Genomic DNA, 23,000 nt, shown 5'->3' with positions numbered 1-23,000 from the left:
CACTTCCACCATGTAGAACAGCTATTAAACAGCAGTGTCCACATAGCAGCAGAACTTCAATATATTTAAAAGAATTAAAGACTAATTATCCCCCCTTTATAAGCCCAGAGCAATGAAAAATGTGTATCCAAGTGTAGAACTGGGCTTATCGTTTGTTAGTGTAAGATTTATTCTCACAGTATAGGCACACCAAGTTGGCACAGCATCAACATATTAACTCAAGTTCCCCAAGTGCTCCCACAGATATATGGTATGCTGCCTGCAGAGAGTCAGAATGCCAGATAATTCCATGGGGCCCCAACAGTAATTAAGCAAAGTCAACAGGCAAATTATAAGTGAGAAAACAGCCTTCTATATCTTATTTGGACTTAAGGTTTTGTGGTTTTAAACATGCCTGTTGTGGATATCACTGCTAGCTGTTACTTAGTAATGGATACCAGTAAAAACCTCTAAGACTCAGCATTTATATCTATAGAGAGAACAGAAACTGTGGAAATGTTACTTCATGCATATGTTTTTCCCTATTTGGCTGGGTTTTCTTAGCCACAGCGTGTTGGATTAAGATCCAAGCAGCCACCTGCATGAAGTATCTTATCCTTGAGGAAATAAAAAAAAAGTAATGCATTTATTGATCATAAAATATTTTTCTTTTAGGAACTGAGGAGTGTGTTTTCCCAATTTTTATGTTTATAAACAATTATAAATCCCCTCTGAGCCTTCTCTTCTGCAGGCTGAAGAGTCCCACCTCTCTTATCCTTTCCTCATGGGAGAGATGCTTGAGACCCTTTGTCTTCTTAGTGATCCTTCAGTGAACTCCATTAGCTTCATATGTAGTAGCACCAAACTTTTGCCTGCCCTGGTATCCTCATATCTTTGGGAAAAAAAAAAAACCCACAACAAAACCAAGCCCAAAAGGAATAACTACTTTCATTAGTGTTCAGACAGCAACCAGAGAATCAGTCCTTTCGGGGTCTGCAGGGGTAGCTGTGCTATGGAACAGTACAACTTCTCAATCAAATACCATATTTTCATGCCTTTATGTTTGTAGGTACATGACCATGCAATTTGTTGCTAAATGTCAAATGTGCACTAAAAATTCACCCTACGTAGCCCCTTGTTTAAAAAATGGAAATCTGGAAATAGCTTTAAGTCAGGAGAAAGGAAACCTGCAATTTCTCAGGCATTCTGTGGAATCGTATGAGCTGTAATTGAAAACTCCCTCATGCAATGTGACCTTGTCTGAATTAATTGGTTTTGGAATTACTGCTCAATAGTTCAGCAAATGTGGAATTCTCCGAGTTTACTCCTTGCCAAGCAGAGTCCTACTGGCTGAGAAAAGTAAAATGGACAAAAGACAGCTCTCTACTTATCACCTTTTTCAGTGGACTCTTCCATACACATGAATTTAGTAAAGCTACCTACTATGAATTAGATAAAAGGAAGTACATATACAACCGATCTGACAGGTTTGCATTTTGCTGTTTTCTAGAAAAATGAAGTCACTGTAATACAGTGTACTGGTCACTTAAGGCGAGTAACTATATCCCCTGAAACCAGCAGTGCTTCTCCAAATATTGACTGGAAATCCATGAAGCAGGAGAAGTGATCTTGGACTGACACCTAAGATAGGATAACAACCCAGGATGCTTTTATGTACCATGACCCAATCCCCATTTTGCTGAAGTCCACAGCTAGGTAGATTTTTTTGTCATTAAACCTTTCATGAAAACATACAGTTGTAGCCAAAAAACAGGTTAGAGGAAAATGCAAAGTAGTTTTAAGAAACTGAAAAAGATGTTCCCTTTAAGTTCTTCAGCTTTTAGTCTGATAAATAAACTGAGGCCACTTGTCACAGCACTCTCCAAACTACCACACTGTGACAAGGTCTTTTACCATCTCATACCAGCATACTCTTCATGCCAGTCCCTCTGCTGCCTTCTCCTCATCTCACCTCATGCAGAGCATGTGTTCTCTCTTATCTTGCTTCTTCCTCTCTCTGCTTCTTCCTCTCTCTGCTCTCTCTTCATTGGCTCTCTACCCCTTACCAGAACCAGCCTCAGCTGCACCTTATCTACATCGGCCAACACCCCTAAAGCCAGCCCACAGTTGCATTTATCAATGCCAGTTAACCCAACTTCATTCCTCTACAGCCACTCAGTCAGTGCTAGTTGCTGGAGAAGGATTTCCTACCTCTGACCAGAGTGCTTCAGTTCCTCCTTATACGATATTTAGTCTTTTCTGCTTCAGCAGTTTCAATTTGCATATAAAAGCAATATTCACTGAGCAGATATCCCACCTGATGGGCGAGTGTCCTGAGCAGCAGGCTAGAGTGGTAGTGTCTCTCTCAGTAAAGGTGAAAGTGGTTTATACAATGTGTAATAATGCCATCAGGAGAAACTGAGTGTGCCCCCCACATCTGAAAAGGCAATAACCTGGTTTTGGTTATCCTGGATGGCCAAAGGTGCAAATATCAAATCACTCTCTGTCTCAGAACATGGATTTTAACATGTCCTTTTGCTTCACAGGAGATCATCCTAACTGCTACCTGCAGTATCATTGCAACCCAGTAATATTTCTGCATTCACGGTAAAACCAAACAACATCAGCAGGAGAGAAAAAAAAAAAAACCCCTGTGAGGAACAATAACACATGGAATAAGACATATAGAGTACATCTAACAAAAATAAGTTGGCTTTCTCAGGCAAAGGGCTAACAAGGGAGAGAGTGGTTAATATCTTCCAGACCTCCTCATTGGTTACGTTTTCATAGCACAACCCAGCGTTGTACCAGGGTATTTAAATTAATTTTCAGTAAGACAACCTAGGTATTGCATGTGGGATGATGTGTTACTGCAGCACTGCTCCCAGCCTAGCGTGCTCTGCTTCCCAACAGGGCTACACAGCCAGGGCTCACTACGCACTGAGCTGATGGTGCCACGGCTCTGCTACTTCAGGTAGCTTGCACACCTCCCCACAGCACTCTGCCACACTACTCAGACTTCACCGGAAAGAAGCCTTCCAAGTGAACACAATAGGGAACCGAGCTGGTCCCACCTGGAAAAGCGACCCAGATTTTGTGAACTCTTCCTGAAAAGCAAAGCATTGCTTGCAAGAGTAGCAAAGATGTAAGGCAGTAATACTTAGGATGACTGCTGCACTCTGTGACTTCCCATTCAGGAAATTACATGTTGTCTGTGATGGAGGGGCAAGGTGGGAGGCAGCAGCAGCTGGAGCTGTATTTTCTCAGCTGTGCATCTGACAGCTGCAACTGGATACAGTTCAGAGACAGAAAGCATACGCTGTCATTCAGGGCTTTTAACATGAAGTACTTTCTACTGGGTTCATTATCTCTTTACAAAATGAAACAGGATGGCTAGAAATGCCATAACCACAATAAAATATGAGTATTAGCAGGGGTCACACAGAGTCCAGGTCTAGCTACAGTGTGTGCGCAAGGCTGGCTGCCTCCTCTGCATTGTCATTTGTCTCATTCATTTACACCTGGGGCAACAGGTAGTGCCCTTTATCTTGTCACACAGACTCCATCAGAGGTGGAGAAGTCTGGCTTCAAAAATAATTAAGGTAATAATTAAGCTGTGTGGGTCTGTGTAAAAGTTATGTGTTTATTAGTACCATAGATATTACCAGTGAACCTACTGGGCTTTCTCTGTAAAGTTGTATACATTTAAAAAGAGCTAGTTAGCTCTTATCCCATCGATTAGAAAACCCTGTTTACATTCTCCATTAATAATGTCTCACATAATATTCATCATAGCTGCAAACTTCTTACCTTCTGAAAGGTGCTAATGCATCTAGGAACTTTTTAGGAAAATGCATGCTGTAAATATATATTCCATACTTCTGTAATTGAAATCATAGATCAAATATTGCAGTTTTAATTTTTGATTTACATTTTTAGTTACATGAATTAATTTTTAGCTAAGCCTGTGTGTTATGATTTAATTGCTTTACAACATCGATAAGAGGCAGTCATGACCTATATTACTAAAATTTCAAGTAATAATTAAATTGCAATGCCTATTAATTTTCTAAGAAATTGCTTTAGTTCCTTTGCCAAGAAGAGTTTGCTACATCAGAAGCTAAAAAGGAATTAATGTAATGTAATTTTCCTAAGAATTCAAAAGACTGAATTTGAACTGAAGGCTGATGTGAAACTTTGACCTTTTTGACGTTTGTTTGAATGAAGCCCATATAAATGTCAAATATCTGCCAACACCATTTTCACATTCCAGGCAACTGCTTCTTTTGCAGTTTTTAGAGAGGACTGAAGAAGTAAGATTATTTTTTTTTTTTTAATCGTAGTAATGATAGGAAATGAAGCATCTCCCTCCAAAGTGACAGGGCCTGAAGAGAGAAATAGGGAAGATTTACCCCTAGGGGTTTTAAAAATGAGAACTTATTTGGCAACTGAAATTTTCAACTAATAAGGAATTACATAATCCTTAGTATTCTTTAAATCAGATAAATATTACTAATTTGAATATTTACCCTACAGAGAAGCTGAGGAAAAACTTGATCAGTGGTACAGAGAAAGTATTTTGAATATAGAACCACACTCAGAACTGTATATAGTCCATAGGCTTGGAAACAGTTTTGGCTCAGAAAAACATCTCAAATAAACTTTTTACTCCACAATGTCAATATCACCTCCCTACAACAAAGCAGAAAGATTACATATTTGGGCAAGAATATCTATCTGACGTATAATTTCTGAGATGAGGGAGAAGCCTCGCGTGAAACGTAGGTTAAAGTTTTAAAACCCACAGTATTTAATCAGCAGAGTGCTAGTCAATGCAAAACATTTTTCATAAGTATGAAAACACTGGGATACAAACATATTTACTGCCTAATCTGGTTATTTTCCCAAACACATTCTATTATTCAGCTTTGTTGCTTGAGAGAAAATAAAATAAATTCCTCCAGAGAGAATTCTGGGCTTATTTAACATATAAACTCAAGACAGCTTAGGCTAAAACCAACCAACTTAGTAGTTGTGTCTTTTGCCTTGGAAGGTTTCTTCATAATAATCACACAGTACTACAGGACAAAGATGAAAATTAGTCTCTGGAGTAGCAATAAAATCCCATTTTATATCATGATAACATCTCTATTAAACAAAGGACAGAAATATCCCTAGATGTTACATCTAGGCATTGTAGGCCACAACTTCTGATTTTACACAAAGTTATATGTATTAATTAATATATTGTGCTTACCATAAAATAGTATTTTATGCTACTTCTGGAGTGAAAATTTATGTTATCCAACCTCAGCTTACTTCCTTTTTAAGCTCCCACTGATGTGTCAAGCAAATAATTTAAAATTTATTTTTTATGATATGTTTTGAGTTCTGTTTTTACCTTTTGTAGATGGGTAGCCTGCACTGCAATTTAGCAGTATGGGACGAGGACAATATCATAATTAGAAACTGTCATTAACATATTTGGTAACATAAAAGTGAATCTGCATCACTTAACAAAGAATACATATCTGTTACAGATTTAATTACTCTGTTATAGATTTAATTATTTAACTGCAATCTGTGCAATCTTTTCTCTACCAATACTAATCGTTATTATTCTAAAATAAATAAAGCTATCATCTTTGCTAAGCAATTAATAAGAGAAAAGAAAGTAGCCAGAAGCATGTTAAAAAGATCCTAACAGTGAATGGTATAACAATGAACGCTAATGATCACTGATTAGTAATAGCAGATGTGTGAAGCTTGCCATGATGTTTATGATTCAGTGTATTGATACAACTGGTTACACCTTTGCTAAAGGTAATTAATTAATTCCTTGTCAAGTTAATTGTCTGCAAGTGTTTAGACCAAATATTTAAAATTTTGCTTCTCTTTTTCTTTTGGTACTTTAAGGACCTAAATTAAAAAAATCGCAACTCATCTCATTTAGAAAATCAATGACTTGATGGATAAAAATATATAAATGTCTAACAATATCTAAATGATGCTTGCATTTTTATATTTGCAGCTGGATAACACTATGCATGGGAAATGGAGGTTAAAAGTCTAGGTCCATGGTATTATGCTCGCAGGATTCTCCCCAGAAGGAGCTTATTCCAAGCTGTACCCACAACAGTACAGTACTGCAAATCTAAGAATACTGGGTACTACACAGGGAAATTACTTCCAGTGTCAAACATCCTCTTACAAAGCAAGACAACATATTTTTACATGCAGAACAGTGGAAGGGTCAGTGTAGATTCGCTTACCTGTGGTTGACCTGATAGTTGAGGTGATGTTGGATGATGCCATCGCAGGTAAACATTCATCATCTTGGGAATAGCCTGCCTGAATGGCACGCAAGTAACTGTGGCTTCTTGTTCGGAAACATCCAGGGAGGTCAAGGGCATCCATTGCCTGAGCTTCAACTTCACTAAACACTGATTCACACACCGATTCAAATTGCCCATTAACCTCTGCTTCACTCATCTGAATAAACAACAACAATGCATTTGATTTTTGACTTGCTTTTTTGTGATCATCACGGCCTCAACATCTCAAATGGACACCTGTACATTGATGAAGAACTGTTTTAGCAAATAGTTAAAATGTCGTAATCCCTTCTGATCACATTCACATTTTTTCAACTTATATCAGCTGTCTATATGTATATAGTAAGTACATCACACATGCTATACAACTAATTTTACATTTTATATCTTTTGGCATATACAGAGGATTGTTAATACATGATTTAATAGTAACCAACAAGATCACTCTGTGCTGATAGAAATCCACACTCTGCCAGGATAGGGGAATTGAAATCAGCTGTACTAACAGCCTCAGAAGGTGAGGGTGGATTGCCTGGGTTCCTCACTTAACAGCAAAGTTACTACTCATGTGGCTATTTAGTGTACATGGCAGGTTTTTCTTCCTCTCACTATCAAGGGGCTCAAGGAAGTATCTCATGCTTGAAGAAGTGTAAGTTCAGAGGAAGTGATGCTTCTGAAAAGTTTGAGAAATATTGCATCTACACTTATGTCCAGTGAAGCATGTGAAAGAATAACCATTGTCTGAAATAGGGTGAAAAGTGGTCAGATGAGAAAGTAATGCTTGGCTCACCTTTAGCTGAGAAGGGCCCTAAACCACACTCCCTGGTTAACTGGGTTAGCCATTCAGCTACCGTGGGAACATGAGATGCAGCCACTACTGCTGCCTTTTCTGCAGCAGCATTATTTTAAGTCCGATACTTCTGCCACGGGCTGTGTGGAGGAGCCCTGCCTGCTGGAGCACCCGAGACGTGCCTACCTGCACTACCTGCCAGGCTGGCCCCTTGGGGGATTTCAGCACCACCCTCCAGCTCCTGCAGGACTTGGGCAGGAGCCAGCATCTACCTGCTGTCTGAAGGCTGGGCATGATGCAAACCCGTACATTTTTGGGCAGCTTTCATGCTAAACAGGGTTTAGGCAGGCTGGCCAAGCTTAGGGAACCTGGCGGCAGGGAACTGTGTATTGCAGTTTTGAAGATGGGTGCCTAAATTCTACCTTCATCATTTTTAACAGGTTCTCTGAGATCAGCCCTAACTACCCGCAAATGTACCTGGATAATTCAAAATTGTGTTTATACAAAATCAGATAGGAAGCTAACACTGATATGACCTCCTGATAATATTTTTTTTTTTTTTAATGGAGAGTGCTAGAAATTAGAATCAGTCTAAATACTAAGTTAAATTTGTAGCATCACTAAACAGCAGACCCAGTTGATATTACTTTTTCTACACGGCTGCTAAGTGCATTTTTCATGATTACTGTTCCTAGTACATTACTCATTATGGAAAGAGAGTGAGCGCAAATGTTTCAAATGTTTTAGGATTTTGATTAAGTAAATGGAAATTTCATATGGAACTTCTGATGATAATGAATAACTGATATTTTAATTTCATGTAAGACATCTTGGCTACTAAATCTCTTCTGAAAGAAATTACATTACCCTTCATAAAGTTTGTTTCTAATAAAGTTAAGTAGACTAATGCAATCTAATGTAAGATTAAAACCCCCTATCTTACTCTGAAATATTTTGCATACATCATTGATCAGGAAATTTATGGTAATGTAGTCCATAAACACTAAGTCCTAACCACTTCTTTGAAACTAAGGTAATTGACAATAGAAAAATAAAAGTTTTAGAACTTAAATTAAAAATATAAACCATGGAACCCAGCACCTTTCTTGACTCCACCCCTGGTCAAGAGTGAAAAAGAAGGGCCCTCACAAAAAACATAATTATTAAAAAGGCATTAAAAAATACCACAAATCATACAATCTGCTATTATGTAGATAGGGCAAGAAGGTGATGGTGTTATGGAAAAGGAACAGGAAACAGCAAAGGTTCAGAATTTGTTATTTTAAGATATTCACTGTGTGTAGTATCTATCAAATGCATTTGTTACTGGTCTGGAAACAGCTGAACTGTGAAGTAGGAATTATGTGGTTGACACAAAATCACGTAGTTTAGTGAAGACTGAAAAAGAAAGCAAGAAACTATATCCAGCAGGTTTAATTAATCTGGCCAATTGAGCAATCTACCTGCAAATAAAATCTATTATGGACATCTTTCCAGGTAATGCACATTGGAATGAAGAATTTTAACATTGCTGAAACCAATTAGTCATTATGGACAGCTCAGTGAACATCTCCATGCACAGACATGGCCAAAGAGGCAGAAGATGTTAGAATAGTTCTATATTACAGCATTGTTAGGTGACAGCCAACAGCACTTGCTTTCAATGCAGGACCTAATTCTTATGAAACTTTCTCAAAACCAGAGTGTAATAAAAATAGAAAATAAGCAAACCAGGATAATGAAAACCAATGGGAATGATGGGGACAGGTTTCACAAGGGAGCTATGAAAAATAATGAAAGGTTTGGAAAATGACTGTTTCTAAATCTGATGCGTGCTATACAAGATTACACTTAGATTAATCCCACATAAATTAAGGAATTTGACAGAAGGGCATTAGTCAGGCAACTAGTCCCTCCCAATTCTCTACAGTCTGTGGAGCCTGACCACAGTTTCCAGAGGGCTTTCAGCCCGCTTGGGATGTGCACTGTTCTGGAAGAAACTCTTTCACTCCATTAACTACAGAGGAATCTTTAGGTGTTGCCTCAGTTAAAAGTCTTTCAAGGTAGATGAGTTGAATCCAGGCCTGAATAGCCATGCAGTACAAATTGAATGTGAATGAATATAAAATTACTTTAAAAAAATACATATTTTTTTAACATAACCATTGTGCACAGTTAGCTACTATACCCTTAGGTGTCTCACTAAATGGTCAAAGAAAAATAAAGTAAGACATGTCTGAGAAGAGGGCAGGGCCCACCTGTCATGAAGCAACACAGGGAAGAAATGTCAGGACCAATGAACATTAGAAACTTTATGTAAAGTCCTCTGCAAAACAGAACATGCACATACTTCATCAGGCTGCTTGCACCTCAGGCCTGATTCAGATCTCACTTCAACATGATTTGGTACTAACTAACCAACATAAAACTAGCAGGGTGGAAAAATGCCTCCTTTCAGAAGCCCCCATACACAGAGTAATTGATGGGAGTTATTCTTTCACCCAGAAGTGAGGGACTGAGTTTAGAGGTGAATCACTGCTCCTTTGGAGCATAATTATTTTAATCTATATCTTAACCTGGCAGCCCACATTTGCTGAAATCAGAGTAGATATTTTCAGAGGATGAGTATTATAAGTGAGCGTGCCCCTTATATTCAGTCTGAATCCTCTAAACATTCAAATATTTAATATAGACTAAAAATCAAAATACCAGTATTTATGTTTTTAATGAAAAATAAATGGAAAATATGCGTGATAGTGTCCCTTTGCTTCTAGCATTCGGTATTTTCCTTGAAATTTTGAACAAGGGTTACATTCCTTAGAACTGAATTACTTTGACAATTCACATCCTCATTTTGATATTAATTAACCCCCCCCCCCCAAACTAAACCCATCCACTAGTAACAACTCTTGCATCTGTGATTAACCTATAAGAAAAGTTATAACAAGAATTTCCCACCTGACTAACACAGCTGGCCTGACTGAGCGTGCTCACTGCTCTCATATAGCTCTGATTCCTTGAGCGAAACTTTGGGGAATTGTAGTTTGCAGAGGGATCCAGGTTGTGACCCCCAGGCACGTCACTTGCAGTTTGAAGGTAGCTCTGACTACAAAGGAAAGAGGAAGAAAAAAGGAAAGGGTGTAAAACTACAGATGGAATCAATTAGGACACTAAAGACAGTAATTTGTATGAGACACAAATCCATTCCCCAGGGTCCAAATCTCTCTCTATATAAAGCGTCATAGATCTGTTGTAGTCAAACGCCTTAGCACAAGCAGAGAATCTGTCTGCAGTTCTGCTGCCTAGATGATACGAAATTTTAAGTCTTTGCTGTATTTAAACATCATCAATTCTCCTGGCTATTGATGTTGAACTTCACTAGAACAGAATGTCTAGGTCAACAGGAACAAGAACCAGAGCTAAAGCACAAACCAAAGTAACTAAAAATCTTTCTTCATAGATAAAATCTGCTGCTTGTCATCTGGTTTTCATCAGGGTCTTAGGCATCAAGAGACCTTTTATCTTTAAAGGATTGATATATTTTTACAAAAGATCAAAATATCCCATGTTCAGCTAGAAGAATAGATTAATCAGGTACCTGGAGCAACTGCACGAAGCTCTAGAAATGCTTTTCTTAGAACACATCTTCCAGTTTGGAGGACTGGGACCTTAACACCACGCTGGGCCCCTTTCAGTATGCTTTCACTACAGGAGTATGTTAGTCTTCATGTTTTATGATAAATACATTGATTATCTGTCATTCCAGGAAAATAAATAAGCCTAAGAAAAGAACAGTACTTGGGCCTGAATACAAAATTACAAAAAAAAAAAGAAAAAAGTCACAAATAAGGTTTATCAGAGTTCTCAGGACCTCTGGAAATCAGATTTTAGAAGTCATGTGACACTCATCCCTAGATATCAGTGCATAAACTAATTAACGTTTCAGATAACGTTGGGTTTCCTATGGTAAACAGGCAGGTTTTATGTTTAGCCCTTAACGGCAGCTTTAACAAAAACAGTTTCCGGGAACAATAGATTTGTGCCAGTTGAATGTCTGTCAGTATTGGCAATGCAGTTATTTCAAGCTGAGCTGGCAGAGTTACTCAGCCCAGCAGTGGCTGTGACACATGCCGGGGCTACCAGCAATTTCCCTGTGAAGGGGGAAGCTTCCTCTCTGGAAGGACCAGACCACTCAGTGAATGAGAAAACCACTGGTCCAACTCCTGGTGCAAAATGATGCCGAAACCAGGACCTTTTTCTTAGACCCTATTTATCGAACACTAAGTGTGACCATAGGCTGGTGCTTGAGAAAGGACTCAGCCTTCCTCACTAATATGGACACAACCTGAGTTTGGGCTGGATGCAGTCCCTGAGGAACACTCGGGGAGGAATCTCAGACCTTTTGTCATGGCCCTGACTAGAGAAGCAATGTGTTGAGCTCCATCTTCCTCTGTGGTCACGTGCTTTGATGTCAGACGTGATGACCCAGGGTTCCCTCACATCACCAGCTGCAAGAGCAGATGAGATTTATAGATCCTTTCAAGCTTATACTTGGGAGATCTGTTCTCAAGCACTTCCATGTATTCTCCCTGACTTGGCCATCTCAGGGGCAACATCGACATAGCCTTGCTTCCCCAGTGTGTCTGCCAATGGCTGGGCTATCCGTGCCTCTAAGACAGGCTGCCTTCTTCAGTAAAAAAGGACAGGTTTTTTTTCATCTTGGTGCAAGGCAGGCATTTTTTTGAATTCTTAAGAAATTTCCCTGGAGAAAAGAAATTTTTTTCTTCCCATCTTTATTCAGTGCCTTCTATGGAATACCTCTGTAACCCCACAACAGGGGCAAACTATGTTGAAACTGTGCTATAACTGCTGAAACCAAAATGAAAATGTATGAGATCAATGCAGGCATGTGATCAGAGGTTAATTAAGTCATAACAGTCAAAGTGATTTGCATATTAAGATAGCTGTCTGATAGTGGGTCTAATTTAGTTTTAGATGATAAAAACAAGAACTCTAGCAGCATTTTTTTGTTCCCATAGGTATGAAGACAAATACACTATAACAGGCAAAGCGGTGCAGTCTCCCTAGCTATATTTAGTTGCTGGATGTAACTAAACCTCCTCTCCTTTATAGGCAGCAAGCTGATGACTGTCACCTGCTTTGTGTCATTATGATTCTTTGCATATGCTTTACTAAATCTGGCTGGTATTGTTAATTTAGTATTTTTCCAAACAGATGAATCCCTTCTGGACCTTCTGCTTGTCAGCAGGTGGCAAAATCTGGGATTCCAAGTTCAGAAAGAGTTTGTTTGAGGTTTCTTCATTAAAACACGGGCCACATTAAGAAAAGACAGAAGCAATAGAATAAATGGATAAATTATTAATTACTTCATAAACTATGTAAAATTAATTAAACTGGCTTCTAATAACTGCCTCCTTTGCTAAGTAATGCTCAACAACCTAGTACTTCATTATATACATACCAGTTCCTTGTGAGATATTGCTATCATTAAACACAATCAACAATTTCTACAGCAATAATTTCTTAGGGAAAGAAACCCAGTATTCCATGGTACTGCTAAGCAGCTGAGTTTTGATGGATCAGTTTGGACAGTACTTGAGAGTTAACTAATTTTTCATTTATCAGAGGACAGCAATTGATTCATAGGACTGTAGCAAAATAAAATAAATGTTACATTTCTGTAAAAGCGTTTAACATCCATTTGTTTAATACTTTGAATTTTTTCTGATAAAAGAAATCATTAGTTTTCATTTCTAAGATAAACACTCAAAGTTATCTTCTAGGATAAACGTGTCAATACATGGTAAAAATGACGACCTTGTTATAAACATGATCCAGAACCAAAACACCATAGAACCAGAAGTTAGATGGGAAAGTTGCTCTTAAATGTCATTATCTGTTGCTCAAGGAACTTGCATGCTTGCCAACAGCACTACAAAACACATGCCACATGTGACATTGCTAAATGCTGACTTTTTTATGATATCCACTCTATCTATAAGCTTAGGAATAAAATTTTTGACTTCATTTCCAAAACTCCACAACTCTATCACGTTGGTAAAAGAAAGTAATAAGATCATCTATTATAGAGCATAAAAGAAAATATCTCAGTTGATCACTGAAGAAGGGCAAGACAAGCATGAGCACATGAGATGGTTTGACAGTTTGTTTCCAGGAACGCAAAACAAATACACACATTAACATCAAGGAGATGACTAAAGTTTGGTACCATGGAAAAGGAGCAAGAGGATGAGATGAACAGGAAAAATTAAATTGGCATGTTTGTTGTCTTCCCATTTGCTTTTCCAAAGAGACAAGCTCTTAGAAATGGATTCCCTCTTAAAAGTGCTTTTGCTCTCAAGGGTTGTTTGCCCCTTTCCGTTGGGTTCATAGGAAGTCCAGGGCAGGTAGGAGGAGGTCTTTAAATTTAATGAGAAGTATCTTAGCTGCAAGCAAGGCTAAAATCCTAGAGAAATGTTTGGGAATAAGGCAGTCCCATGTAATGACCTTGCAGGTCTTGAGAACCTCTGATCTAAAAGTGAAGCTTTAAGACTCCCAGTGAAGCTAGCTAAATCTGCAACAGCACTTTCAGTGCTCAGCAGATTGCCTGAGTGTATTCAAGGACAAAATACTGTAACATAACCACATAAAGTGAGCTATAGCATGGCACACTGAACTGGGACAGTATATCTGATAGCATATCTGGGATAGCATGTCACCCTGATATAGAATGAACGACAAAGAGGTTACGCTGCATATTCCAACAGCAAAAAATAGACAAAGAATAAGGAAAGAGGCAGCAGTCCAAAAAAACCCCCAAACACCTAAAGAGCTCCTGCTTAGCAGTTTCTAAGTCTTGCATCACAGCCTCCCTTTTCTTGCATTCCTCTAGTCTGCAAAAACTCAGGCCTCTGCATCCAAATCTCATATGCGTCTGCTGCTTCTGTCTGAAAGCTGCCCCAGAACTCATATTTACCAAAACCCTGAAGTATAATTCTCCTTCATTCTTGACCAACCCAGATCCCAATCCTTACTGCTCCGTAGAATCCTCTTAATTCCCAGCTCATAGTTGTCCTGTTCAAGATCTTCCAAAACACCATCACAAAAGCCAGCAATTGGGCCACTTCTCCTACTTCTGTCCTCTGCAGCTTTTGAAACTACCCTGAACGCCCCTGTCAGCAGAGTCCAGCTCACCCGTGCTACAGCCATCTAATCCGGCTCCCTCACTGCTGACATTGGCTTCAACAAAAACACAAACTCTTCTCCTTCTTGCGCAAACTAACTGTTCTTCCCAGCAACTCACCAAGAATGAAATTTAAGAGCTTAATGGAGGAAAATAACTGCTGGAAAATTCCTGTTATTTCAGCCTTACAAGCAACATGATGAGCTAACAAAAACAAACAAACACACACACAAAAAAGAAACAAAAAAGGACAATTTTTTACTTTTTTCATTCCAGAAAAATTTTCTTCTGTGTTTTGCCATGTCTTGTAGCTGTTCTTAACAGAACTCAGTACAGTAAAAATGTAGGAAGAAGTTGAAGTTTACTTGTATTGTAATCAAAAACATTAGGTAACATTTGCCAAGAGATTTCAGGAGATGGAAGAGCATGTCCACATCTCCGTAACTTTTCCCCACTTATGCCATTGTAACAGAAGACTTGTAAAACTGGAAAGCTATTTAGAATGTGTTTTAATGAAAGAAACAATCATGTAAGCTAATCCAATAGCTGCAATCGAGCTTTAAATAACGGTAAGGGAAAGACTCTTATTTTCTCATCTTTAGCCATCTATTATTTAGCCATCTACTTCCTCCTGTATTAACTGTGTATTTTTAAAAGGAGTAGGATGCTTGCTTTGCTGTATAGACAGTAGCTAGTTAACTTTGGGACATTTTTTCCCGCATTACATTGCTTAATATAACTTCTGGAAAGTTTATATGTCCCTGGATAGTGTCTGAAGCAGCCCAACGACTTCAGCAATTAGTGCTGGGGGATCTGTGCACTGCAGCACCTTGCACCACCCGCCTGAAGTCTATCGCTTTGTGTGGTACTCAGCTCATGCTTTGTCATCACTGAGTTCAGATGCTGATGAACACCCAGCATGGTTTGTAGCATGTTTCCTGAATTTTCTTGTCATTGCTGTATGACAAGCATTACCGTAAGGTAGAATTACAACACGCAGGACTCTACGGTGACTTATGCAACCATTGTATGTTTTGCAGAAGACAAACCTTTTTGTCATTTGATGAAAAGGTATGTATGATAGTAAAACAACATGGTTTCACTTCTAGGGCACCTTGAAATGACAGATTTAGAGGCTGACATGGTTTTACAGCTTATAGCTAAGCCAGGGTCAAAACAAAACAAAGAAACCTCCTGACTTCTCCCTACAAATTCAGATTCCTGAGCAGCTGTACTTGATAGTCAAGACAACCCTAGTGCGAACATGGGGTGTGAGTCCTGATAAAGGGATTGCTGTCACACTGTTTTGTTTGTGGTTTCGGGTTTTTTTCCTTTTTTTTTTTTTGTTTGTGTTTGTTTTTTTTTACTGTGTGTATTATTTTCTAATAAGTAATTGATATATACTTTGTCACAAACTTTCTATGTTTGTATAAAAATATGAACATGATGTCAGCAACGCAGAAAACATTATGCACTTGCCAAGGTCATTCCTTGATTTACTCACATTCAAAATAGTAATTATGACCACTCCCCAGAGTACCTGTTTTCTGTCAAATGTTCAGCCACCAGTGCACCCTGGTCAAGAAGGTACCGAAAGTGAATTAAAATCTTCCTAGGCTTCTAAAATTGCAGCAAGAAAGTCACCTTCTGACTCTGAATGGGTCTATCAGGTTTATTAAGGAAGCATCAGATATAAAGAAAGTCCATTTGCCATCAAATTATTTTTTGGAATTTAATATTCTAAAATCATCCCTTTTTATTTTCATGATCATGCCTGCATTTGTCCAAAAATCTGAGAATGAATGGGAACAATAAAGCAAGTACAATCACTTCTGTTTAAATCAGTATATGCGATTCAGAAGTATCATTCTGGGACAAAAAGATAAAATTTGTAAAAGAATTCATCTTGGGCACCTAAAAGGGAAGTGCATTAGGATTAGCAAGGTAGCATAAGTTATCAAAACCTATTTTATTGAGAGATTTGCATTTCAATGGATATTCATTTCTCTATCTGGATCTATCTTAACTATGTCTTTGTAGGTACATGAAATAACTCATCGACCAGAATCTAATGATTAAGCTTAGCTAGCAGTGCCATTGTATAGCAGCTGCGAGTTATACTGTGTCTCCGTGGAGAGAGGTGCTGAAGTCAATAGAGCTCTGCAAAGGGGCACAGATGTAGCTCCATGCAGCCCATTGGGGAACTCAGAGTATAGACATTAAGTCTGATTCTCCCTTCAGAATAGCACAGTTAGTCTGGTTCTTTGAAAAAAAAAAAAGTACACATAAATCTGGTAAATTTATCTGTAGCAAAGAATTTGGTTTTTAATCTTTGTCAGACTGGAGCTTCTCTTTGATCAGTGATAGATATGAGAATTTGGGACAGATTAAACTTTTAAGATACTATATATTTCATCATTGACCTACAGCCTTTTTTAAAAAAGGTGCCTAGAAGATATTGAACATCTAATTTGCTACAGGAACATGTTAGCAAAGAGGTGGAGACCGCTGTTTCTGTCCTTATGAAATGCCTACTAATCACTGGTAGAAGAGAACCTTTCTCATCAGTAAGTATTTAGGGATTTTGTAGAACACAAAGCAGAAGAGAATGAGAGGAAATCATCTGGAATAGTTAAAGTCTGGTGGTTTGCTCACTCCTTGTAAAGATACAGAGGATGTAGGCTCAATCAAGCCTGTACTCCAAATCATGCAGAATGTACATGTAATAAAAAAAGTCTGATGTAGGAAATCTAAACTCAGAGCTTTTGTTTGTAAGAGGTGACAGATGTGCCCATATAGCTAATCCTAAAAGTCTTGTTCCAATATGCTATTTTGAGCTTGCCCTGGAGAGTAGGCAGCGAACTGGTCAGCAACAACAAAACTCAGGCAAATGTTACAGCAAAAATTTAGAGGCATTTAAAGCATCATGTAGCAGTTCAGTAAGTGGATCTGAGGATCTAAGCAGGACTCAGATATTGGATGTATGCTCCTATATCCCTTTATGGAATTGTAATAGTCACAATTTTCTTCAGGAAGCTATCTCCCTTTTCTTTTCTTTGCTTTTGGTACATATACATGTATACATGTGAAAAATCATAATTAGGCACATCACATGTAGACTACAGACCATCGGGACTCAGCAAAGCATCTGAACATGAGTTTAAATTAAACACACATGTAAGTCCATTAAAGCCAATAGGTCTTAAGCAAATAAGTGAACCTTCTTAATGCTGAAGATATTAATGAGACTGTAATTTCTGGGGAAAAAAAAACCAGTAGAATTGGAAGAAGTGAAAATATATACATGATTTCTGCTTTTTAACCAAAAGCATCTTAATTTTCAAATCCTTGCCTGAAGAAGTCTTTCTACACACATACTTTCTAGCCTCATTTAGTTTTTATTAAAAACTAATCAAACGAGAAAAGCAGCTTTTGATCCTTTTGAAATGAAAACTAACATATTTGTTGAAAGCAGGAATGAATAAGCACCAGAAACACACTCTCTTGGACCTCAGTACCTGTGGTTGTGAGACTGGCCTGAATCTTACTGTGTTTTCACCGCAATCCATCACATAATTGCATCTTTCTGACCAAAGCCTATTTTATTCCTGAGAAGACTCTGCACTTTGTTCAGAGCCTTAGGATCCCCTTTCCTCATCCAGGGTGATACATTTCAGCACTACAACATAAAGCTGGTATTTGCTACAATGAGGCAGGAAACCTGGGCTCAATTACTCCTCGAGTTTCACACTATGCTACTTCTAAGAGGACAAGGTGCCTAACACTGCTTAAGAACATTTCCTATTACTGTGCAAAGGGAGAAAGGATGGGAACCATCTTCTGAGCCCATAAAAGATACTTCCTAGGTAGCCAGATGACTAGCTGCCCTTCATCAGCATTCACTCTTAACCCTGAGGACTAATCTAACCCAGATCTTATTGACTGCAGCAGAGAACACTATCACTGTGCCAGTGGCCCAATGATTGCATTATTAGTTGATAAGGCTTTGTAATTAGCCCTCAAACTCTCCTCAGTAAATCTCCAATTTCACCCCTCAGAGACTCTGAGTAGATGCTACTACACTATAGGGCCTCAGAAAGCTACTAATGAAGTGTGTAATGAGGCTTTTTAGAGTCAGAAGACTGAGGAAAAAACAAATAAAAAGCATATAAAAGATGAGGGTTACTTTTCTAGCAATTTTTCTGATCTCTTCAATTGAAAACATTTCTCAGGAAAGGCTTCAAAACCATTTCTAATTTAAAATGCAGAAGATGAGTTAATGGTAAATTGAAGTTTACCTTTGAAAATTAACAAAGGCTTGCATCACTGGTGTGCAGCACTAAAATAGGACATTAATTTCTGTAGCAAGGAAGCTGTGCTTAAACTCTCAATCTGTAATGTTTTTGCATCATACCCACTTTTCCACATATGCACACTTACCTACAGCCTGCAACATCAAGACTTCTCTCTGGGTACTTACCAAGTGGCAAGTACCCACACATTCGTCCATCACTAAATGATATGGTACTGGCACTGTCATGGGCAAAGACGGATGAAGAGACAGAGGTTTGGTCTCATGCAGTGCTTCCAAACTTGTCATTTGGTTTTCATTTTCTCATGTTTTAAGTGTGCTACGGTTAGCACATATGGTTACAAATGGTAAGATTTTTTTTTTTTTTAACGGAGATTTCCCACATGCTTTAGAGAAGCCTGTGCTGTTCCATGATTCCTGCTGAGCCAAGGGCTCTGGCATTTAAGTGCTGTCAGATCTTGTTGCAGTTTAACTCCCCTGCTGTGTGCTTTGGGGACGTTTTTGTTATAATAGAGTCTGCAGAACAGAACATGTGGGTATGCATCAGGTCATAGTCCAGATATTCTTTAAGTCAGCATAAGTTAGTATGGCCATGGAAAGATGCAATCTCTTACTCTGAAATGGGGGAGAGCAGGGAAAGGTTAATTTTCATTCAGATCACTGATTTGATCTGGTTTACCATAAGCGCAGAAAACATGTCAACCATTTCAGGTCTTACTTAGGTGTATTATCTTCAAATACCGAATAAAATGTTTTTTGAGCCAAGATACCAGACTTGTGAAGAAGAGCGGCTGAGATACGGACATGCATTGTGCATGTCAATTGTGCTGTGGGCTTTAATGATGTCCAGTGCACTAAACATCTGAGGGAGGCACAGCTGCTTTCTCTGTGACTGTGACTCAGAGTTCCAGACACTTCCATCCAGGGGCCCAAACCTGGCAGAGGGTTAGATGGAGAATATAGCCAAGACAAATTAAAGCACCACTGGTACTGTACTGCAGTAGTCCACCAAATGGTTTGTGCTATGGCAGATTTCCTTCCTCAATGAAAGACCACATTTTTGTACTACCGATCTGCTCACATGCCTTTCTGTCTGCTCACCCATCAGCTTAAGGTATCTGGACTACCCATCATCACAGTAAAGTCGGCTATCAGAGGGGTTCACAAAACAAAAATACACATTGCTGTCACTGATTTTATTTTATTGTAGCTTAACCTATTTCATCTTCACGTTTGCAGCATCTAGTTTCCTATGAGTCACTTCAGAGCCTAATGGAAACTGCAGCACAGCACAACTACCCATTTGCATGAGTGATAACAGTATGGTCTTCAAATAGAGCGTGTTGACTTTGGGCTAAATGCTATTGTTATCCCTTTTGACTAAATGGTTAGATGGTTTTTAGAGTCTTTTGCAACACTTCAAAAAGGAGATACTGAAAATGAAACTTGCTATTTCTACAGTGCTATCTTGTGCATTTACATAATTGGTATATTAAATACTCTTTTCTTGGAAATCAGAAGCATCAAATAACTGGAATATCATCCTCAGTCATAGAATTGTTTTTCCATCACATAGTCCCAAAGTCTTGTTGCCTTTTCAGCTTTCCTTTCTGGATCCCAGTGTCTCTGATGCTTCCATCTCTCATCTTTCTTGTTTTTGTCACAAAGACAGAGACATGACATTTACTAGGTTGGAAGGATACCCTTCCAAATCCCATGGGTCAGTCTCTCTTCCAGGACTGCACAAAACTTATTTAGGACAAACATTCCTTTTGTTTCAGCTACCAGTTCCATACATTGTTCAGCTGTTTTGACCTTACTGTAAGTGAAAATACCTAGCAGCACACTACCTACCTTCTACAAACTACCTTCTGCAAACTACCTTCCAACACAGTTTAACTCCATTCCCAGCAGCATCACAGCACAGCAGAAAGAAATAGACTGGACTGAAGTAGCTTGCATTTCACCTCCAGAAGACCTATATTTGTTCATAGGATACCAAAACTGACATCAGAAAGATTTTGTATGTCTAATGATAATGCAAAATAATAAAATAAAAAAAAAAGAAAAATGTGTAATATGTTTTTCTCCTGGGACTACTGGGAGTCAAGATAATTTCCTCAATAAATGGGATTACTGGCAGGATTCCAAGAAAGCAAAAAGTTGGAAAGGAAGCAGATTCAAATATGCGTTCTGTCTCCACCACAGCAAGCCTTATTGCATTATATTTCACTCAAATGCAATTTCATCATAACACTAAATTACATCGGCCTTCAACTTGTAGTGCAATACACTATTTAGTCTTTTGAAACAGCATTCACAAAGAAGGAACCAAAATGCATTTATCTTCAGTAAGTAATCTATATACTTAGAAGCATTTAATTTTTGAAAAATCCAGCAAAATTTGAGTCACTTAGGCTACAGCTATACTCAGAAATAAGCTAGGTTCATTACCTGACCCTTTGGCCAACTGACCTATACGGTTAAACTTTGTTATCCCATAGGGAGGGTGGCTGCATCTAACAGGGTTAGTCTCTGAAACATGCCTGGGCACTATCTAGAGGAGAGCCAGGTGGCCCAGGCTGAAAGCAGGCTGGGGATCATGCTGGTTGTGACAGCAGTTTGACAGAGGTGGTGATCAGATGGCAGTGGTTGGGTATATGCCCTGCTTCTGCCATCTGCATAAACCAACAGTGGCAGACCCTGCACTTTTTTATTCCCACTTGGAATAAAATATGCTCCATTCCAAGAGTAACTTAAAAAGAAATTATTTCAGAATTTTAATGCTTCTGTTAAATCAGTTACACTTACCTATTTGTATGTTGTTAAACATTTTTTTCTATTCAGATGCAAATATGCATTTTTATTGTTTATAAATTTTTAATGTTCAATTTGCTGAATCTTTGAGCAACACAAACCAACAAAATAGGGGCTTACTTTCATCAAAGTAGAAACAGAATTTAAATGGGAAAACTCTCCTGCAAAGAGGCCTGATAAAACTCAGAGAAACAAGCAGACATGTCAAAGGCCTGTTGAAGGTTAAGTGAAGGCTGTTCTACTTTTCATTTTACCCTATTCAGAATAGCGACAGAAAACTAGGCATATTCTTATGAAACCCACCTACATACATTCTGCAGCCAATGCATGTTTTTATACTGCCAAAACTATCAATATTCAGTTTTTATTACAGGTTTACTGGTGCTCTGTCAGACCCCAGTTCTGAGCTATCCTGACACCCAAGCAGATGACTAAGAGTGTAAGCCCTATTTTATTTCTGTGCATTAGCTCCCTCCATCCTGGTAAACAAGCTAAAACGCCAGCTAATGCAGCTGACATCTTGAATTATGTAAGGTCTCATAATACATGCCAGAAATGTTATTCAGCCCTGCTATGCATGCAGGAATGCTGTTCAAAACTTTGGCTTCTGGCTCAGCAGCATGATCAGCAGTTGAAAGGGTGCTCGGCATGCAATGGGGATTACTGAGCCGCGCTCAGGAGGAAGGCAGGCTCCATAACCATCACCCCTTGCTACATCCTTCACAGAAATCCACCAGACGTAAAAGGTAACCACAGTGACAGGGAGACAGAGATGTACTGGGAGGAAATGGCTTGTGGTGAAAACCCAGGTTAAGGACCAGCACTTTGTATTCCTGCGAGACAAGAAATTTTCTGTCTGATTTTGGACTACCGAAATTTGCAGTTTTTTGCAAGGAAAAGATACAAGAACCAGAGTATTTGTCAATTTCTGCTTGAAGTTCACCGGAAAAAGCCTGTATGTTAGGCTGGCAGATTCAAGGCGCACCCCTCAGTTTAAGGGAAACCCGAGGATTTAAAAGTTATCTGTCAACAGCAGCCTGGCTGCTCAATTATTCCTAGTGCAGTGTTTGCAACAAATTCTCAACGGAGCCCCTAATAATATTTCACAGTATTACAAAAACCTTCTTCCTTTTCTGACTGCAGTTATTGGTAACTATGCCATTAAATCCTTTGGGAGCACGAACAGGCACAGCTGTCAACACCAGTACACTGCATCAGCATCTCACCCATATTTTAGTCAATTATATTCTGAGCAGTGTATTTTCATTACATGGAAAAGTGATGGAAGACACAACATTTGGTACTGACCTGCTAATAACCACCTGCCTTCAGGATTTAACAGATCAGAGACTTTCGTTCTTGAAACATATTCTTTGCTCGAATACATACGTCTAGATGCCGTCTGGATCCGCTTATAAGCTGTAGGGGTCTAGGGCAGGCACTGAGACCTGCCACTCAGTGGAAAATTTGTGCTGTTATCTACATTCACTTGTGGGAAGTTCAATCATAGCCAAAACCAAAGAACAGAATAAAATATATTTTGTTTGGTCTAAGTACTTGGAA

The 23,000-nt window shown here is 38.7% G+C and overlaps 1 protein-coding gene across 1 annotated transcript in view; it reads right to left on the bottom strand.

The window, feature by feature from the left end:
• DLGAP2 (DLG associated protein 2) overlaps positions 1-23,000 on the bottom strand; it is a 109,535-nt gene that overhangs the window by 51,073 nt on the left and 35,462 nt on the right. The window contains exons 4-5 of the mRNA XM_027787864.2: positions 10,063-10,210; positions 6,252-6,471 (exon numbers count right to left, since the gene is read on the bottom strand). Of these exons, the coding sequence (XP_027643665.1) occupies positions 6,252-6,471; positions 10,063-10,210 (368 nt within the window). The remainder of the gene's footprint in view (positions 1-6,251; positions 6,472-10,062; positions 10,211-23,000) is intronic.

The sequence above is a fragment of the Falco peregrinus genome, chromosome 7, assembly GCF_023634155.1.
Source record: "Falco peregrinus isolate bFalPer1 chromosome 7, bFalPer1.pri, whole genome shotgun sequence".
NCBI classification, from domain to species: Eukaryota; Metazoa; Chordata; class Aves; order Falconiformes; family Falconidae; genus Falco; species Falco peregrinus.
Note: the sequence above shows the minus strand (reverse complement) of the source record. Positions and strands in the feature narration are given on the sequence as shown.